At 38.8% G+C, this 15,268-nt stretch overlaps 1 protein-coding gene across 5 annotated transcripts in view; it reads right to left on the reverse strand.

The window, feature by feature from the left end:
- actn1 (actinin, alpha 1) overlaps nt 1-15,268 on the reverse strand; it is a 74,231-nt gene that overhangs the window by 9,033 nt on the left and 49,930 nt on the right. For 3 of the 5 annotated variants that reach the window (XM_042500100.2, XM_042500098.2, XM_088087971.1), the window contains exons 9-15: nt 6,192-6,284; nt 4,132-4,362; nt 2,722-2,869; nt 2,360-2,510; nt 1,646-1,754; nt 1,071-1,211; nt 772-954 (exon numbers count right to left, since the gene is read on the reverse strand). In XM_042500100.2, the coding sequence (XP_042356034.1) occupies nt 772-954; nt 1,071-1,211; nt 1,646-1,754; nt 2,360-2,510; nt 2,722-2,869; nt 4,132-4,362; nt 6,192-6,284 (1,056 nt within the window). Of the gene's footprint in view, nt 1-771; nt 955-1,070; nt 1,212-1,645; nt 1,755-2,359; nt 2,511-2,721; nt 2,870-4,131; nt 4,363-6,191; nt 6,285-13,581; nt 13,668-15,268 lie in introns of all 5 variants that reach the window. The other 2 variants (XM_088087970.1, XM_088087969.1) reach the window with 1 other exon arrangement.

Below are 15,268 nucleotides of genomic sequence, written 5' to 3' on the forward strand. Positions count from 1 at the left end.
GTGCAGGACTTGAAAATATATGATTGCTGAGCCAGAAATATCAAAAGCAAAAGTTTTAAAATTTGAAATTTTCCATCAAACATAAAGGTTGCAACATCTTACAGAGAGTATAGTAATAGTTAAATGCACTTTAGACCTTTAGGCCTCTCTTGCTGAGACTTATCTTGATAGTTTTTTGCTATATTTTTCTGCTTTTTCGACACCATGGCCCCTTCTGCCGAAGCACGACTTTTCTGCGACAGAGAAGCACTAATCAACATCAGGAAAAGTTGTGTGGGGTTTGGACTGGTGCAGCAAACTGCGAGAGGATCCCCGCCAACGGCATACACCAAGCGGCCAGTCAGACCAGAGGGGAGAAACGAAACCGAAAGCGCCCCACAAAGGGAGGGAGGAGAGCCCGCATCAGAGCAAGGCTGACCCGACTTGGACCGTGAGCTGTTCCTCTACAGAGCCTTCCTCTGGCTAATGTCCAAGCTCAGGAGAATAAAGTGGATGAGATGCTTTTGAGGCTCACTCAGCCACGGGAAATCAGAGACTGCTCTGCGCATATCTTCACAGAGACATGGTTAACCCCTAACATCCAAGATCAAGCTATTTTTTAAACTTTGTTTAAATAAATCTAACTTGTACCTTATTGTTAGATGAGTGGTCAGCAAATGTACTGTAGCTGTACCGTGCAAACATGAAACTACTGGGTTCATCTTTGGATAAATAAAGATTAAAAATCCTCTTGAAGTGTGTATTGCAATGCTTTTGATTGATTTTTATTACCTTGTCCCATTTGGCGTTAATCTCCTGCGAGTTGATGGTGGTGTAGGGGTTGGTGCCGGCCATATTCACATGATAAGTCTGCACAATCTTGGCAATCTCATTTTCGATGCCCAGGATGGCCAGGCGCTCTTTGTCGGCCTCTGGCAGTGTGGCTTTGAACTGCTCGTGGGCTGTGCTTAATCCCTGAGACACAACACACAAACACACCACCGTTTACATGCTGAATGTCAATACTTTTATTGATTCTACTGTACATAAAGCCTCCTCTATTCTTTGCTGTGAGTCATCTGTGTGCTCACCTGGATTTCTTCGATGGTGTGGACGATAAAGGTGTCCTGCAGGTCCTCCATGGCGCCCTCCATCCAGTTGTTGAACGGAGCCGCTCTTTTGGCAAACTCAAGGTACAGCTGGTCGATGGTTTCAAGCAGCTTCTCAGTTCTCTATGGAGCATTAAAAAAAACAAGGTTATCACACAGATTCACAAGGTTTTTAAAAGGACCTTTAAAGTCATACTGGGTGAATCTCAAAGATTCACAGAAGCTTCATGTTATTCATGATGTTACAGAGAGCTGGGGCATACAGACAGATCTGGGGGGTCGTACTGTATCTTCACAAATAAAAAAAATCTCAAATCAAACTTAAAAGGAGTTTCAAGGCCAGTGGGAGTCCTGAAAATCAAATGTCTTCACAGCGTCTCACTGGGAGGGAGAACACTTTCATCTTTAAATGTGTAATTATTTCTGCTCTCACCAGCCAGAGAAGGAAAAACTTAAAAACAGGGATAACAAAGTGATTTTAGAAGTTAGAAACTCCTCAGTAACTCATTTATTTTGAATTCTCCTCGGGTTACCCCGGAGTCTCTTTCAAAACTCACCTGCAAAGCCTCGCTGCGTTTCTGGGTCAGAGCTCCCAGGGTGTCCCACTGGTCACAGATCCGCTGGTCGCGAGCATTTACACTCGGGGAGTCGTAGTAGCCCAGCTCACTGGAGCACAAACAGACAGGGGGAACCAGAGATTCATTATAATTATCTGCATCACTGCAGTTTCCATTTACATTTGTTTTTTATCATTATGTCTTCCTTGGATGCACTTTAATGCCTCTGTGATCCTGCTGTGTTTGTTTTTATCTTTTTTTAATGGACTGAAACTTCTCTGTAAGCCCCTGCCGGGGTACTTTGTGTCACTCGTTATGTTTGTGTTGCTTTTTTTTTTAGTTTTTAATCATTTAGAACTGCAGATTAAGTGAACTACAACTCAGGGACTTTTGATGTTTATGGTAGAAATTCAGAAAAAAATAAATCAGTAGAAAAACAGTCACAAGCAGCAACACAAAGTGAGATAGAGATGATCAATACAACCATAAAAGATCAAACGTACTTAAAGTACACTCCTCAACTTATTCTCTTCTATTTAAAGAGACAGTTCTTCCCAAATCCACCAAAACAATCTAGACTGATAGATAGCACTACAGGTAAGAGAAAATACATGTATATTTTATTTTAAGGTGAACTGTCCCTTTAATCCTACTGTACATTGATCAACAGAAGGTAGAATTGCAGTCTTTTTGCTCCTGTTTATCATGTCTTACTTTAACTCTGCTGCGATGGCAGCGATCTGCTCCACACGGTCCTGATGTGCAACCAGGTCGCTCTCAAAGGCCTCGTGTTTCTTCAGCAGGGCCTTGATCTCTGACAGAGAGGCCCTCTCGTAGTCGCGCTCCTGCAGCATCTCCTCCTTACCTGCAGGGGGAGACACAGAAAATGTAGCAGTAAAGCTATGATGGAAAAAAAAAAAAATTTGTTTTTATAATTGTAATTATCGTTATTTAATTTTGTGATTTAAAAAAAAATAAGATCATTATTTGGGCTTTTTGCCTTTGTCATTTTAAACACAGGAGCTGGATCTTTGCAATTAGAAATCCAGAGTTTCTCCTCTCAAACACCCCTGTACCTTCAGTCCAGGCTTCATGGATCGTCGCTTTCTGGCGGAATTTCTCGGCCAGGTGGTCGAGTCTTTCCAGCCTGCGAATCTCATTGAGGAGCCACTCCTCATAGCCCTTCTCTGCTCCCTCTAGATTCCCCCATGCATTGTTAATGTCCTGCAAGAAGTAAAAGAGAGAAAACTTGAAGAAGAAACTGACACAATGTTTAAATTAGACTGCAAAGAGTGAAAACCAAAAAGCAAGCTTCCTGTTGGTGTTTTTTACAAGTGTAAAATGTAGTTTTCTGACAGTAGACCTTCACGACCGTCATATGTGCACCATCACCTGCATTGAACTAAAGTTAAACCTGCTTTCACAGATTTTTTGGCCACTTGGGAGCAGCGGAAAAAAGCTGTGAATATTGATATGGCGAACTTGTTCACAAACAGTCGACTATTCACACATTCAGCAGTTAAAAAGCAACTCTTGCATTCGCTTTGAGTCGTGTTTGTCCATCTGATGAATATAAATTCAATATTCAGTCACTTTTAGCTCTGTTTTTCCTGGCTTAGATTTCCACCAAATCCTGAATGAAGGGAATGTCTCTTTAGCTGATAGATGCTCCACCATGTTCACCAACTATTCTCCATCTTGGTCAAATGTCCATTGTTTGGCAGTCAACGTACAGAAGATTTTTCTATTTCACGAAAAAAACTGAAAGTCTTTGAAACCTGGGACATCGCTTTTCTTGTACTGCTATCAGATGCCTTTCTTCACCAGGAGATACAGTATAAAGGTCTTTATGTAAAAAAAAGGTAAAATTGTTAATATTGTCTAATATTAACAGAATAAATATAAAATATATAGAAGATTTTCAACAAGTTCATCTCTACAAGAGCTGCGGAGTCATTTGATCTATTGTTATTACAGAATTATTAATTATTGCAGCTTTAAATTGAGGGAAATAACAACAAAAATGTACAAATAGTACATTTCATTGATGTTTTGTGTTATCACAAAAATGATGGTGCAAGTTTTGTAACAGCTGTGATTATCCAGTTATTCACGTCACATATTTTTCTATTTCAAATACTGGAGCAAAAAAAAAATATACTATTAGATTTCAGGGGGTTTTTTTTGGTTTATTTGGTATTATGGTTTTAGAGGAAACATTTTCTCGAGGTTCTTCTATAAAAGGCAATGAAAGCCATATTTGGGCTGCTCTCTAGACGGACATTTCAAAGCAAACAAACGACCAGCTGAGACGCGGGTTAAAAATGGGATCAAATATTCCTTGGCAGCGTGTGCCACATGATTCATGGAGGCTGAGGTAACTCTTTGGCCACTGAAGACTATCACAGTCCAGTACAGAGGAGGCCTGGATGTCAAACTTTTCCTTCGTGTGTGAGTTTGTACTTTGACGAGTTTCTGCGACCTACCGAGACCATCTTCCCCTCAGAGGGCATGAAGGCGGGCCTGTTGCTGAGCCGCAGCTTGGTCTGCAGGGTGTTGAAGTTGATCTCCAGCTGGCACTTCTCCTGCACTTTGGGCGGCTTGTGGAGGCGGCGGTAATCTCTGAAGTCCTCCAGCTTCTGCTGCATGGCCTGCATGGTGCTCTCGGGTTGGCGGTTCTCCAGCCAGGGGACGGTGCGGCGGATCCACTCCAGCAGCTGGTGGAGGTGTGTCAGCATGTGTGTGCAGGTGTGTGTAATAAGAGAGAGGGAATGGAGGAGAAACAAGAACCATTCAAGGGAAATAAAATGGAGACATGAGGGAAAACCGTGCAAATGAAAGGAAAAATAAATGAGGTGTAGTGGATGTAAATGTGTGAAATGAGGGAAAAAGAGAAAAGAGGATGAGTTAATTGATTAACTAAATGCTTTGTTCATTTCTTGCAACTCAAAGAGCATTTTATGTCTGATTTAAAGGGCAATATTTGTGTTTTTGCATGTTTTATCCCATTTAGTAAAATGTCATTTTTAATGTAGCTGATCATTTTCCATCATAAACAGAACTCTTTAGAATAAAAAATAACTATCAGATCACAACAGTCTCTCTGATACTTGATTTTTGAGACTTTTGAGGAGTGTTTTTTGAATAAACACACAAACATTTAATTGAAAATCCCTTAAATTTGGTTACTAAAGGATTATGTTCAAGTTATGTAGTGAACGGCACATTTTATAGGTAAAAATCTTCAGAAAGGTCACGACCAAGTAAAAGCCTGAATGTATTTGTTTTTTTTCTTGAAACTCGTACTGCAAACGAGCCAAAACCTCACTGATTAACTGCTTCTAATTTCATCATTTTGTCTCAAGTGTGTGAAGCGTGCACGGCTCTTCAGAGCCGCCTGTCTCTGTGTGTGTGAGGTATCTATCTCCTGAGTGCTGACTTGTGATAATAATGAACATGATATTGCAACCTTTCACTTGTTTCACTTGCTCATTAAGTTTACACTTGTCTAAATATTTTAAAAATATCAAAATCTGTTAGATGTTACTTTACATGTTAATTTAAGACATTTGTATAATGATCTTGACATGTTACAAATATATTTTGATGTGTAGACTTTACATATTGAATATTAAAAACTGATTTACAGATATTTTTAATCTAATTATAGATGCCTGTAATTCCATTCTCAATATTTAGAATAACGATTAAAGATATCTACAATTGAATTTTCACATAATTAAAAAGGGTTGTAACTAGTGTAAATATAATTGCTCATTTCAGATATATCAGTTTCATTTCCGATATTTCCACATCAACAAACCATTTCTGATAAGTGGGCGTCATATCATTTACAAAGCTGCCGGTCGACTTTTAAACTACCATATTCATTTTGGATTTGTACTTATGTCATTGAAGATATCTGCAATGACATTTGACGAGTAGTAATTTCTTTTTTGATATCTAAAATTCTGTTCTGACAAGTTATAAAAGAAATTGTAGATTTCTCAGATGTTATTTCTATTAGTGCTTGTATAATTTCCACTAGTTAGAATTATTTATCAATCCTAGATATCTGGGAAATGTAATTGTAGCATATCCAGCTGCAACTCTTGACTTTTTTTTGCATTTTTACTTCAAAAATCATTTGAATAATTAATCAATTATCAAAATAGTCTCAAAAAATTACGGCTTTCGATGTAGTAAAAATAACCTTCATCAATCTAAAATGAAATGCTTTGAAAAATATGTGAAGAAAAAGCTTGTGCAGTTTGTTATAAATGAGCCAAAACACGCAAAAACACAGGCTAAAGGACTGAAGATTACTACTCAGATACTCTTTTATGTTTCATCCTCCAACCAACAGTGTTTCCCTGGCTGCCTTTTCATCTTAATCTATTCTGTTTGTTTGTAACCCTGCACCTGCGCGGAGCACACACACACCCCGGGGACAGGGAGGCGAGGGAGCGGCTTTAAAAGGAGAACAGGGAGACAGAGGGGCAGAGGAGGTGCAGGACAATTATAGGAAAAATCAGGGAGTGCTCACATCACTGGCCAGCTTCTCATAGTCCTCCATCAGCTGCTCATTCTCTTGGTTGACAGCCAGCACCTTGCAGATCCTGTTGGCCGCTGTCTCTGCCTGCAAGACGAGGGCGAGGGGAGAAACAGCGTGAGACCCAGACATGAGTGAAAGCTTTGATTCTGCTCGGTCGACTGCACTTTATGTATCTGCACTATTTGCAAATATCTTTACCACTTTGTGTTGCAACTGCTGCACATCAATTTTCCTCAATATAAGTTGTATCTTATATTATACTATACAAGGAGTGTATTTGGTTTGAGGTGTATGGAGTTAACGTGGTGGAATTTAACAAAGTACCTTCATTAAATTGCTGTTCTTAAGTACAATTTTGAGGTCCTGTATGTGTTTTTTATTTATTTTATTTATTTTTCTTTAGTATATCCATGTATGCTACTTTATAATTGTACTCCTCTACATCTCAAAGCTAAACACTGTACACTTAACACACTTTAGTGTACTGTTTAGGTGTAAAATGAGAACGTTTGTAACCAGGCCTGTTTCTGAAAACACTGGAGGTGAGAAATAGACAATGCAGTAACAGTATTATTTTACATTTGATTGATGCTGCCCAGTTCAGCAGTTTGACATGATCGAAAGTTGCTTTAGAGCTCCTCGGCTCTGACTGGTTGTTTTCCAACAGTAGATTCCAGCAAATGTCATTAAAAGCTATAAATGTTAAAGTAACGTGATTTTTAACTCCTTTATAGTGACAGGATATAGTTTCAGCAAATATGACAAAAATCTATTTTTATAAAACTAACCAACTGTGGCTTTAATGCAGGACATTTACTTATAATAGAGTATTTCTATATTTGCCTTCATTTCTGCCATTAAACCTGCATACATCCATCTCCACTGCCTACACAAGCACTCCAAGATTTCCCAAATGAGTCATTTTGGGGATGAAGCAATGGATCAGCAACACCGCCACAAGCAAGTAAAAGCAGAGCAGCTCCTGTATGATGACGCCTGTAATCCTGTCTGGACTTTCATGTTGCCAAAATGTTTTAAGATTAATAATCTAACATCAGTTGCCAGACTCAGAGAGCTTTGACAAGGTTACAGACTGGATCATGTTGTACCTGTCGTCAGGTGTGGGGGCACCTTTCTCTCTGCAGCGCGGTCTTTTTATAGCGCAGCAGAGTACAGTGTGTTATTTTAGCCTCTCAGCCTACATGGAGAGACGGGAGAGAGCGAAGCTCCCGTGAGAATGAAACCAGCCCGGGGGGGATAACGAGGGGCTCATCCATGACCAAACACTTCCTCGACATTGGCCTGTCAGTCTTCAGCACTGGACTGGTAATGCATGAGTGTTTCTATGACAACATGAAGTCAGTTAACCCCTTATATTCAATATGAGGAAATGTGGTCGGGAAAGCTCATTGAAAACAGGAGCGGAGAAGAAATATGAGGAGAAATGAAAGCAACATGCACACAGTTTGGAGGATATGCAGCGGCTCTGAGCTCAGAAATGATGACGCTACTTTTCTACAGTACTTTAAAGTGTTGGCGTTAAAGGGACAGTGTGTAAGATTCGGAGGGATTTAGTGGCATCTAGTGGTGAGGACTGCAAATTGCAACCAGCTGAAATTTCTCCTGGTAAGGATTCCTTCAGTGTTCTTTGTTAGGGAGGTTTTAACTGGGAGCTGAAACAACCACAATGATCTCTTCCTCTACAAAACAAAAGGACCCGTTATCAAAACCGGTAAGAACACTGAATAAAGTAGTTTTACTTTAAAAAAATCTGTTTCTCCTACACTGTTTGGCATGTCAAAGACAGGCTGCTCTGGCGCTAATCTGAGCTCTTTTTTTTCTGATATCTTAAGATCCAGATGTTCAGGAGGTTTTTACAGAGAGACAAAGTATCCACAGAGGACTCTTCATCGCAAAAACAAATGGACCAGGTGTGTAAAAACACAAAATAAAGCAGTTAAATTAAAAAATAGATAGATAAATAAATCTGTTGTATATATTCAACATCATTATTAATTTTGTTTTTACATATACATATTTTGTTATTATCAAAATAAAAAAGTATATTTAATTCAGTTTAATTCTAAAATGCAAATGGCTGTATCTGGAGCCAGTATTTGGTTTGTCCGTTTTGGGCTACTGTAGAAAGATAGCGGTGCAACATGGTGAACCTGCTCCATATGTATATACAGAGATTTATTGTAAGGTAATAAAAACACAACAATTCTTATTTTCCGGTGATTATACACTGAAGAAGCTAAACTCTTTAGAATAAAATCCATTTCTGCCAGTGTATCCTCCTAAATCAAACACTGGACCTATTAAGTTCCTCAGATAAAATCAAAATTGAAAGAAATCCAGGTGCAACTGCCATAAATCAACCCAAACTGCACCATTATCGATTTCTCTCTAAATAACCTTGAGAAGGAAACTGTCTGATTTTAAAGTTGGTATAACGTCAAAGCAGTTGCCCTTTAGAGCGTACAGTGAAATGGTTTGTAATTTTCCTCCCACAATCCAGATCATTGCTGTCTGAGTGGCACCCCCCTACAGAGGACGGTTTCCAGCCTCCTTTGTCAAAGATCACGGGGGAAACTTGGCTCAGTCGGAGACGTGCTCCGAGGTGGATGGTGGATGGTGGATGGTGGGTGGTGGGGGCTCAACCAGGAGCAGCAGGCGAGCTGCCTTAAAAGGAGAGCCGTGATGTGCAGGTCGTGCTTCTGTGAGCAAATGTTTGCACGCTGGGCCTGTTTACTGACAGCACCGACAGCCAGGAGCTCTTTTATGAATTATTTTGTCCTGACATCAGAGGTAAGACAGAGAGAGACACTGGACGGATTGATTAAGGTGAAAACTATCTTACGGTTGATCTGCGAAGCCGAAGTGGATTTATGTAAGCTCCAGTTTTTATCCTCTCGTGTAATATCATTACCTTTTTACAATAGAGCTGAATGAGCAGTTTTTTTCTTTCTGAAAGATGAAATATCTGATGATCTTTCAAAAACCCTGAAGGTCTTTAACAGCGTTTGCAGTATCATTAAGCTCTGTCTTCTGCCTCTGACGCCTTTACCAAATAAAGACGGCAGACAGAAGTAACACATATCCTTGCGTGATCTGGCTGCCGCAGTAACAAAATTAAAAAGTGATATCATTAAATACATTTATCCAGGGCTGTAGCTAGGATTTAAAAAATCTTTAAGTCATGATTCTGAAAACACCACCCTTCTAAGACTTTTCTGACACAACATTAAATTAATTTGACCTTTTATTTATGCATTTAAACATGCAATAACTGACTTTTGCTGGCCGCTTGAGGACATCGTTAAAACGTTATATTTTCACCGTTTGATACCTGGACTGACCTCAGTTTTCTTGTGCTGTGTTCAGACTCTTTTAGAAACATTTAAACCTTTAAAAGTTCAGCAAACTGAAGGGAAAGGACCTAAAAAAATAGCTATAAAGGGAGGAGAGGGTATCAAAAAATTATCTTATCTATTATCTAACTTTTTTTTTTTCAGATAATTTGTTTATTTTGTTGTTGTTTTTTTCTTTTCTGCTCATTTCCAGGCATTTTTGTAACTTTTTAGTTATTTCTTCTCATTTTTAGGACATTTTTTATTTTATATTTCTCCTTACATGTTTTTGAAAGATATCAAGCCCATTTTCTCAGGTGTCAAGATGTTAAATTGATATAGAGAATATGTTAACAACAGTTGCCTATTTGTTTGTGTCATATTTGTGTCTACTTGGCAAATGAAAGTCCAATATTGGCTCTATTTTTAGTTCTCTTTTGGTTTCCATCAGTTCCTGAAGTAAATACCTGTGTCTTCAGCTGCTAAATGCTCCACCTTGTTCATCAGCCAGTCTCTAACTGTGTCTGTCGCAGTGTGCGGTGGATTTTTAGAGATTTTTGGCTTAAAAAAAGCTCCCTGCTATGATTGAAAACAACACAATAAGAACACTGAAACTGACCCAAAACAGTAAAGCTACAGGCCAGAAATTCAAAAGGACTGCCTGTTATTAGCTGTGTCACCTGCACATAAATCTATTTTGTTCAGAGGACTTTATTTTAATATCAGACATTTCTGCGGGTAAAATAAAACCTAAAATTACTGATTGCAGCTGTTTGGATATAAACCTAGGAAAAGTGCTGCACCATAATTCATAATAACCCATGTAATCATGAAGGCTGTGATCATGTGACCAATGCACTGAGGGGAGTGAAGAAGGAAGTAGTTCTCAGAGTTAAAGTTTGCATAAGGGGTGATGGATTGGTTTGTTTTTTTTTGGGGGGGGGACAAATTTTCAGGTAATGTCTTTTTATTATTTTCCTACCAGTTATTAAGTCAATTCTTACTTAATTGCTAATTGACTTCTTCCCATGTTTTTGAACAAAATGAAGCCAATTTGCCCAGGTTTTAAAGGGTTAAAGGTCTAGTGTGTAGCAAAAAAAAAGACCTTCTCTAGAACCAGTGTGGACTCAGTAGGATCTTCCCTAGAAATACAATGATTCTTATTTTCAGATAATTATAAACTAATAAAAACATAATTATGAATATTTCATCTTAGTTTTGTCAATAAATGCCCCTAAATCCTACACACTGGACCTTTAAAACCTCCAAAATGAGGAATATGTTCGTGAATGTAAAACGTAAACTCTGCCAAAGCACATTAAACCGCCCACTTGAATAACAGTACATGACCTCAGTGACCTCACTGGTATCTAAAACCCTGTGCTTATCTGTTTTTATGTTACTTTTCATTGCTTATATTTTCATATTTTTTGTCAGTTTTTTTTAAATGTACATAACAGGGAGGGAGATATGTAATTTCTGACTTTTTTTGGGGGGGCAGAGTTACACTTTAGATAACGAGTTTAATATTAAAACTGTTTCCAGATCATCAGAGATGTCCCTTTGTGACTCAAGTCAACTGTAAAGACAAAACCTAAGAGGCACAAACTGTGTCTCTTTCTTTGTGTGAGTTTTTAATGTCCACATCAGGCCAGCGAGGAGAAGTGGGAGTGATGGTGTTTATGGGGAAATGTCTGCCCTGAAGGGAACAATCTGAGGTGTTAGACGGAGACGGAGGAGGAGGAGGAGGAGGAGGAGTCAGTGTTTCTATGTGAGATCTGTGCCAGCGCAGTAAAACCGTGTGCCAGCCTGCAGTAGTTTGCAGTAGACTCCTGCTCCTTCGGGAGCTCCATTAAGAAGTGGATCCTAATAAAGATTTTAAGCACAGGAGGCTTAGAGGATATCCTGTGTGTGTGATAAGTCTCTATTATTCTCTGCGGAGATCTCCAGCAGATTTGACGTGTCTTTGGCATAACGTATTCCACTGAGAGCGTAAGAATTTCGAGTTGGCAGATGAGAAAGGTTGTGCGATGTATCAAGGATCAATACGCTGCTGAAAGAGGGCAGATAAGGAGGTGCTGAATAACTGAGGGTTTGGTATTCCTCCCGGGGGCCGCCCACTGTAAAAATGTATGAAGTCATAACGCCGCGAGGCGAATAAAATGAGCCAACTCTGCTTGGAGATAAGATGTAAGCAATAAAGAGATGTTTCTGAGCTGGTTAAAGGAGCGATTCACCGCCAAATACAAAAATACATATCCTTCCTCTTACCTGTGGTACTATTTATCACTCTTTATCACACTTGCTAATTGCATTAACTTCCTGGCACTCGGCTTGTGGTGCTCACAGCGCCGAAAAAAGAAACAAAAAATCTCAACAGAGATGTCTTTTTGCAAACATCATGACCCAGTTTTTAAGATAATCCACAGACTTTGTTGTGAGCAGTTTCATGTAGGAACTATTTTCTTTCTACTGAACTACACCACCCCAACCATATCACCGCGCAGAAGGAAGCCTGCACACACATACTATATCTCATACTCCATATTATACCATATTACACTATATTATGTTAACACAGACTTTTGTTTCATGTTTTCTATACTAATCCAAACACTAAGCACCATTACGTAACCGTATCATCGGTCTGTTTTACACTGTTAACATAAAATTGCTGACTTTACTGGTATTTCTCACACTACAGTCACTTCTCTTTGTATTTTGTCTCCACATGTTCTTGTATGTTTTCTAGTCTTTATTCTATTCTCATTTTAGTTGCATATATCTCTTGTTATTATTTTTACTTCTCCTCTGTATCTGTACTCCTGCTGCCCTTGTGTTGCTGCAACAATTCTCTGATCCATTATTAATATCAAAATATTGATTACAGCGGCTTTAAACCAATACCATGACCTCAAAATGAGTCATGTTTTAGATTTCTCTATTTTATAGCATCAGAAGAAAATGTATTGATCCAATATTTATAAAGAAGTACTTCAAATTTGGTATTTTTTTCAACCAGGATTCCTTTTTCTCATGTTATTGTGTCTTAATGATGAACCCGAACAAAACTTTTTAAAGTGTTGTCTGAAGAACTTTCTGGTCCAGTGTTGAGTGAGAGAGCTGCCGCCATGATCTGCGAAACAGGAAGTAATGCAACTACTTGGGACATGTTTGCATTGTCAATTTACGCGTTTTTGCCACTGACAGATGTGGATCGTTATTGAAGTGTCTGAAAACATTACTGAAAGGATCCCTATAGTGATAAACCTTTTTGTTTTAAAGTAAGACTCTTTTTATTTAGCGTGAAAGAGCCCGAAAATGCCATTGCCAAACCCACCAGACTCCATTTAAATAAACAGTAATTTCAGCTTGTATAGAGTCAGCATATTTTAACATCTAACTGGGTGAATTAGGAGTTTATTTCAACCAAACAAGAGTTGGTGACTGTTGGAACAGTGAAAATATGAACCAAGATGGTTTTGCTATGTTTGATTTTCTGTCAAATTTAAATGAAGTGCTTTGTATGATGACAAAATTATTTAAATGAGGTCTGGTGGGTTTGATGAACAAAAAAAAGGATCTAACACTTAATTGCTTTCTCCTCTTTTTTCATAAGCTGTCAGGTATTTAAAATGCCAATCTGAGCCTGTCAGTGTCAAAAACAAGCACTTTTAGTGGATGTGCATAACCCTGAGTGGTTACATTGCACCCTGTTTCACCCCTGCTGGCTGCAACTGTCACTCAATACTGGACCAGTTTCAAACATTGTTGTCTCCATTAGTCATAGACACAAAAACATACAAAAGAATAGGGTACAGGTTGAAAAATACCAATCTTAAGGTTTAGTATTGTCTGCTATTGTAACTTTTGGTGTCATACAACTCTGTAGAGTCAAATTATAGCATCGTAAGCTGCCAAAAAATAAATGTTGGCAAAAACAACCCATTCTCTGCCAGCCACTTTGGCAGGTTTCCTGTTATTGTTTCTTGAGATTTTCTTTTTCATTGTTTCACTTCATTTCTCACCTTCTGCTTGCCTGAGAACGCGTGGTAGTAACACGACACATAAGTCATGACGGCCTTCTCATCTGGCCTCAAGGTGCTAATGATATCTGCTCAGGGAACAGAGGAATTGGGGAGAGGACAGAGAAGAGAAAAATGCACAGAGTAAAAGAGTGCAGAGACAAAAGGGGCCAACAGGGGGCGCAATCAACAAAGGAGGCAACAGTGGGAGCACAAGTCATCCAAAGTCTACTTATAAGGTTGCTTTCAAGTTGGTTTATTTTTAGGGAAATCTCAATTTCAAACTTGAAATATTAGAATTAATTTGACTGAATATGAAGTGGGAAATGAGGCGGAGGTAGTAAAAATAAGAATAAAGTTGGTTTTTTTTACATAATTTTTATGCTTCTGTTCTTCAGTAATTCTGGTTCTCTGGTAATTTTCCTAAAATCTGGCACAAACATCCACTTGTACTCACACATGAACTAGTTAGATTTTGGTGGTAAAAGGTTTAAGTGTCACTGTGACCTGGTCTGTCCTATTTCTCTTGAACGTGATATCTCAAGAACGACTTAAGCACTTTTCTTAAAATTTGGCACAAATTCCATTCAAAGAAGAAATGATTAGAATTTGGGGATCAAAGATCAATATGACCTTGTGTTCATCTAATCCTTGTGGCCCTGATATTTCCAGAGCAGCTTGAGGGAATTTGGTGCAAATGTCCACTTGGACTCAAGATTGAACTGATTAGATTTTGGTGGTCAAATTTGACACAAACGTCCACCTGCACTAAAGGATGAATTTACTAGATTTTGGGAGTAAAAGGTCACTGTGACCTTGCATCCTGCTCATTCTCGTGAACACTATATTTCAAGAGCACCTCAGGATAACTTATTCAAATATGGCACAAAAACGTCCACTTGGACTCAGTGATGTAATGATTAGATTCTGGTGGTCAAAAGTCAAAGGTAAAGGTCACTGTGACCTTGTCTGCCAAACTTCTCCAAATGCAATATTTCAAAAACGCCTTGGGGCAACTTCTTTAAATTTGGCACAAACGTCCACTTGGACACAACAATGAAGCGATTATACTTGTAGTTGAAAGTCGAAGGTCACTGTGACCTAAGAATATACACTTTTGCCATAACTCGAGAATTCATAAGCGTATAATGAAAACATTTCCCACACAAATGTCTAACAAGATATAATGATGAAGTGATGTAATTTTATCCTAAAGGTCAAAGGTCAACTTTACTGCGACATCATGATAGTCTACAAAAACAGTTTTCTGGCCCTTATGCAACAACATTATTCAAGAACAGAAGGAGAGATATTTGGTTGGATACTGAACTGGTGACTCTAATTTTGGCTGTGCAACCTTAAATCCATGCTAACTTGGGTGCTGGGTAGCTCAGCTGGTAGAGTGCACGCCCCATATACTGAGGCTACGTGTCCCCGCTACAGTGGCTACGGGTTCGACTGGCAGCCCTTTGCTGCATGCCATCCCCTCTTTCTCACCCCCACTTACGGTCATCTCTTCAGCTTTCCTATCTAAAAAAAGCCAGAAAAAGCCAGAAAAAATATCTTTAAAAAAAAACAACTGTGGTGACTGTATAGATCTTCTGTGCTGCAACTTCACTGTTTCATGTCGGTATACAACAGTGAGTGTTTAAAAATGCATTAATATGTACGCACAGTTTAAGTAGGTGGA

The sequence above is a fragment of the Plectropomus leopardus genome, chromosome 14 (genome assembly GCF_026936395.1).
Source record: "Plectropomus leopardus strain MGB_pleo_1.0 chromosome 14, ASM2693639v1, whole genome shotgun sequence".
NCBI classification, from domain to species: domain Eukaryota; kingdom Metazoa; phylum Chordata; class Actinopteri; order Perciformes; family Serranidae; genus Plectropomus; species Plectropomus leopardus.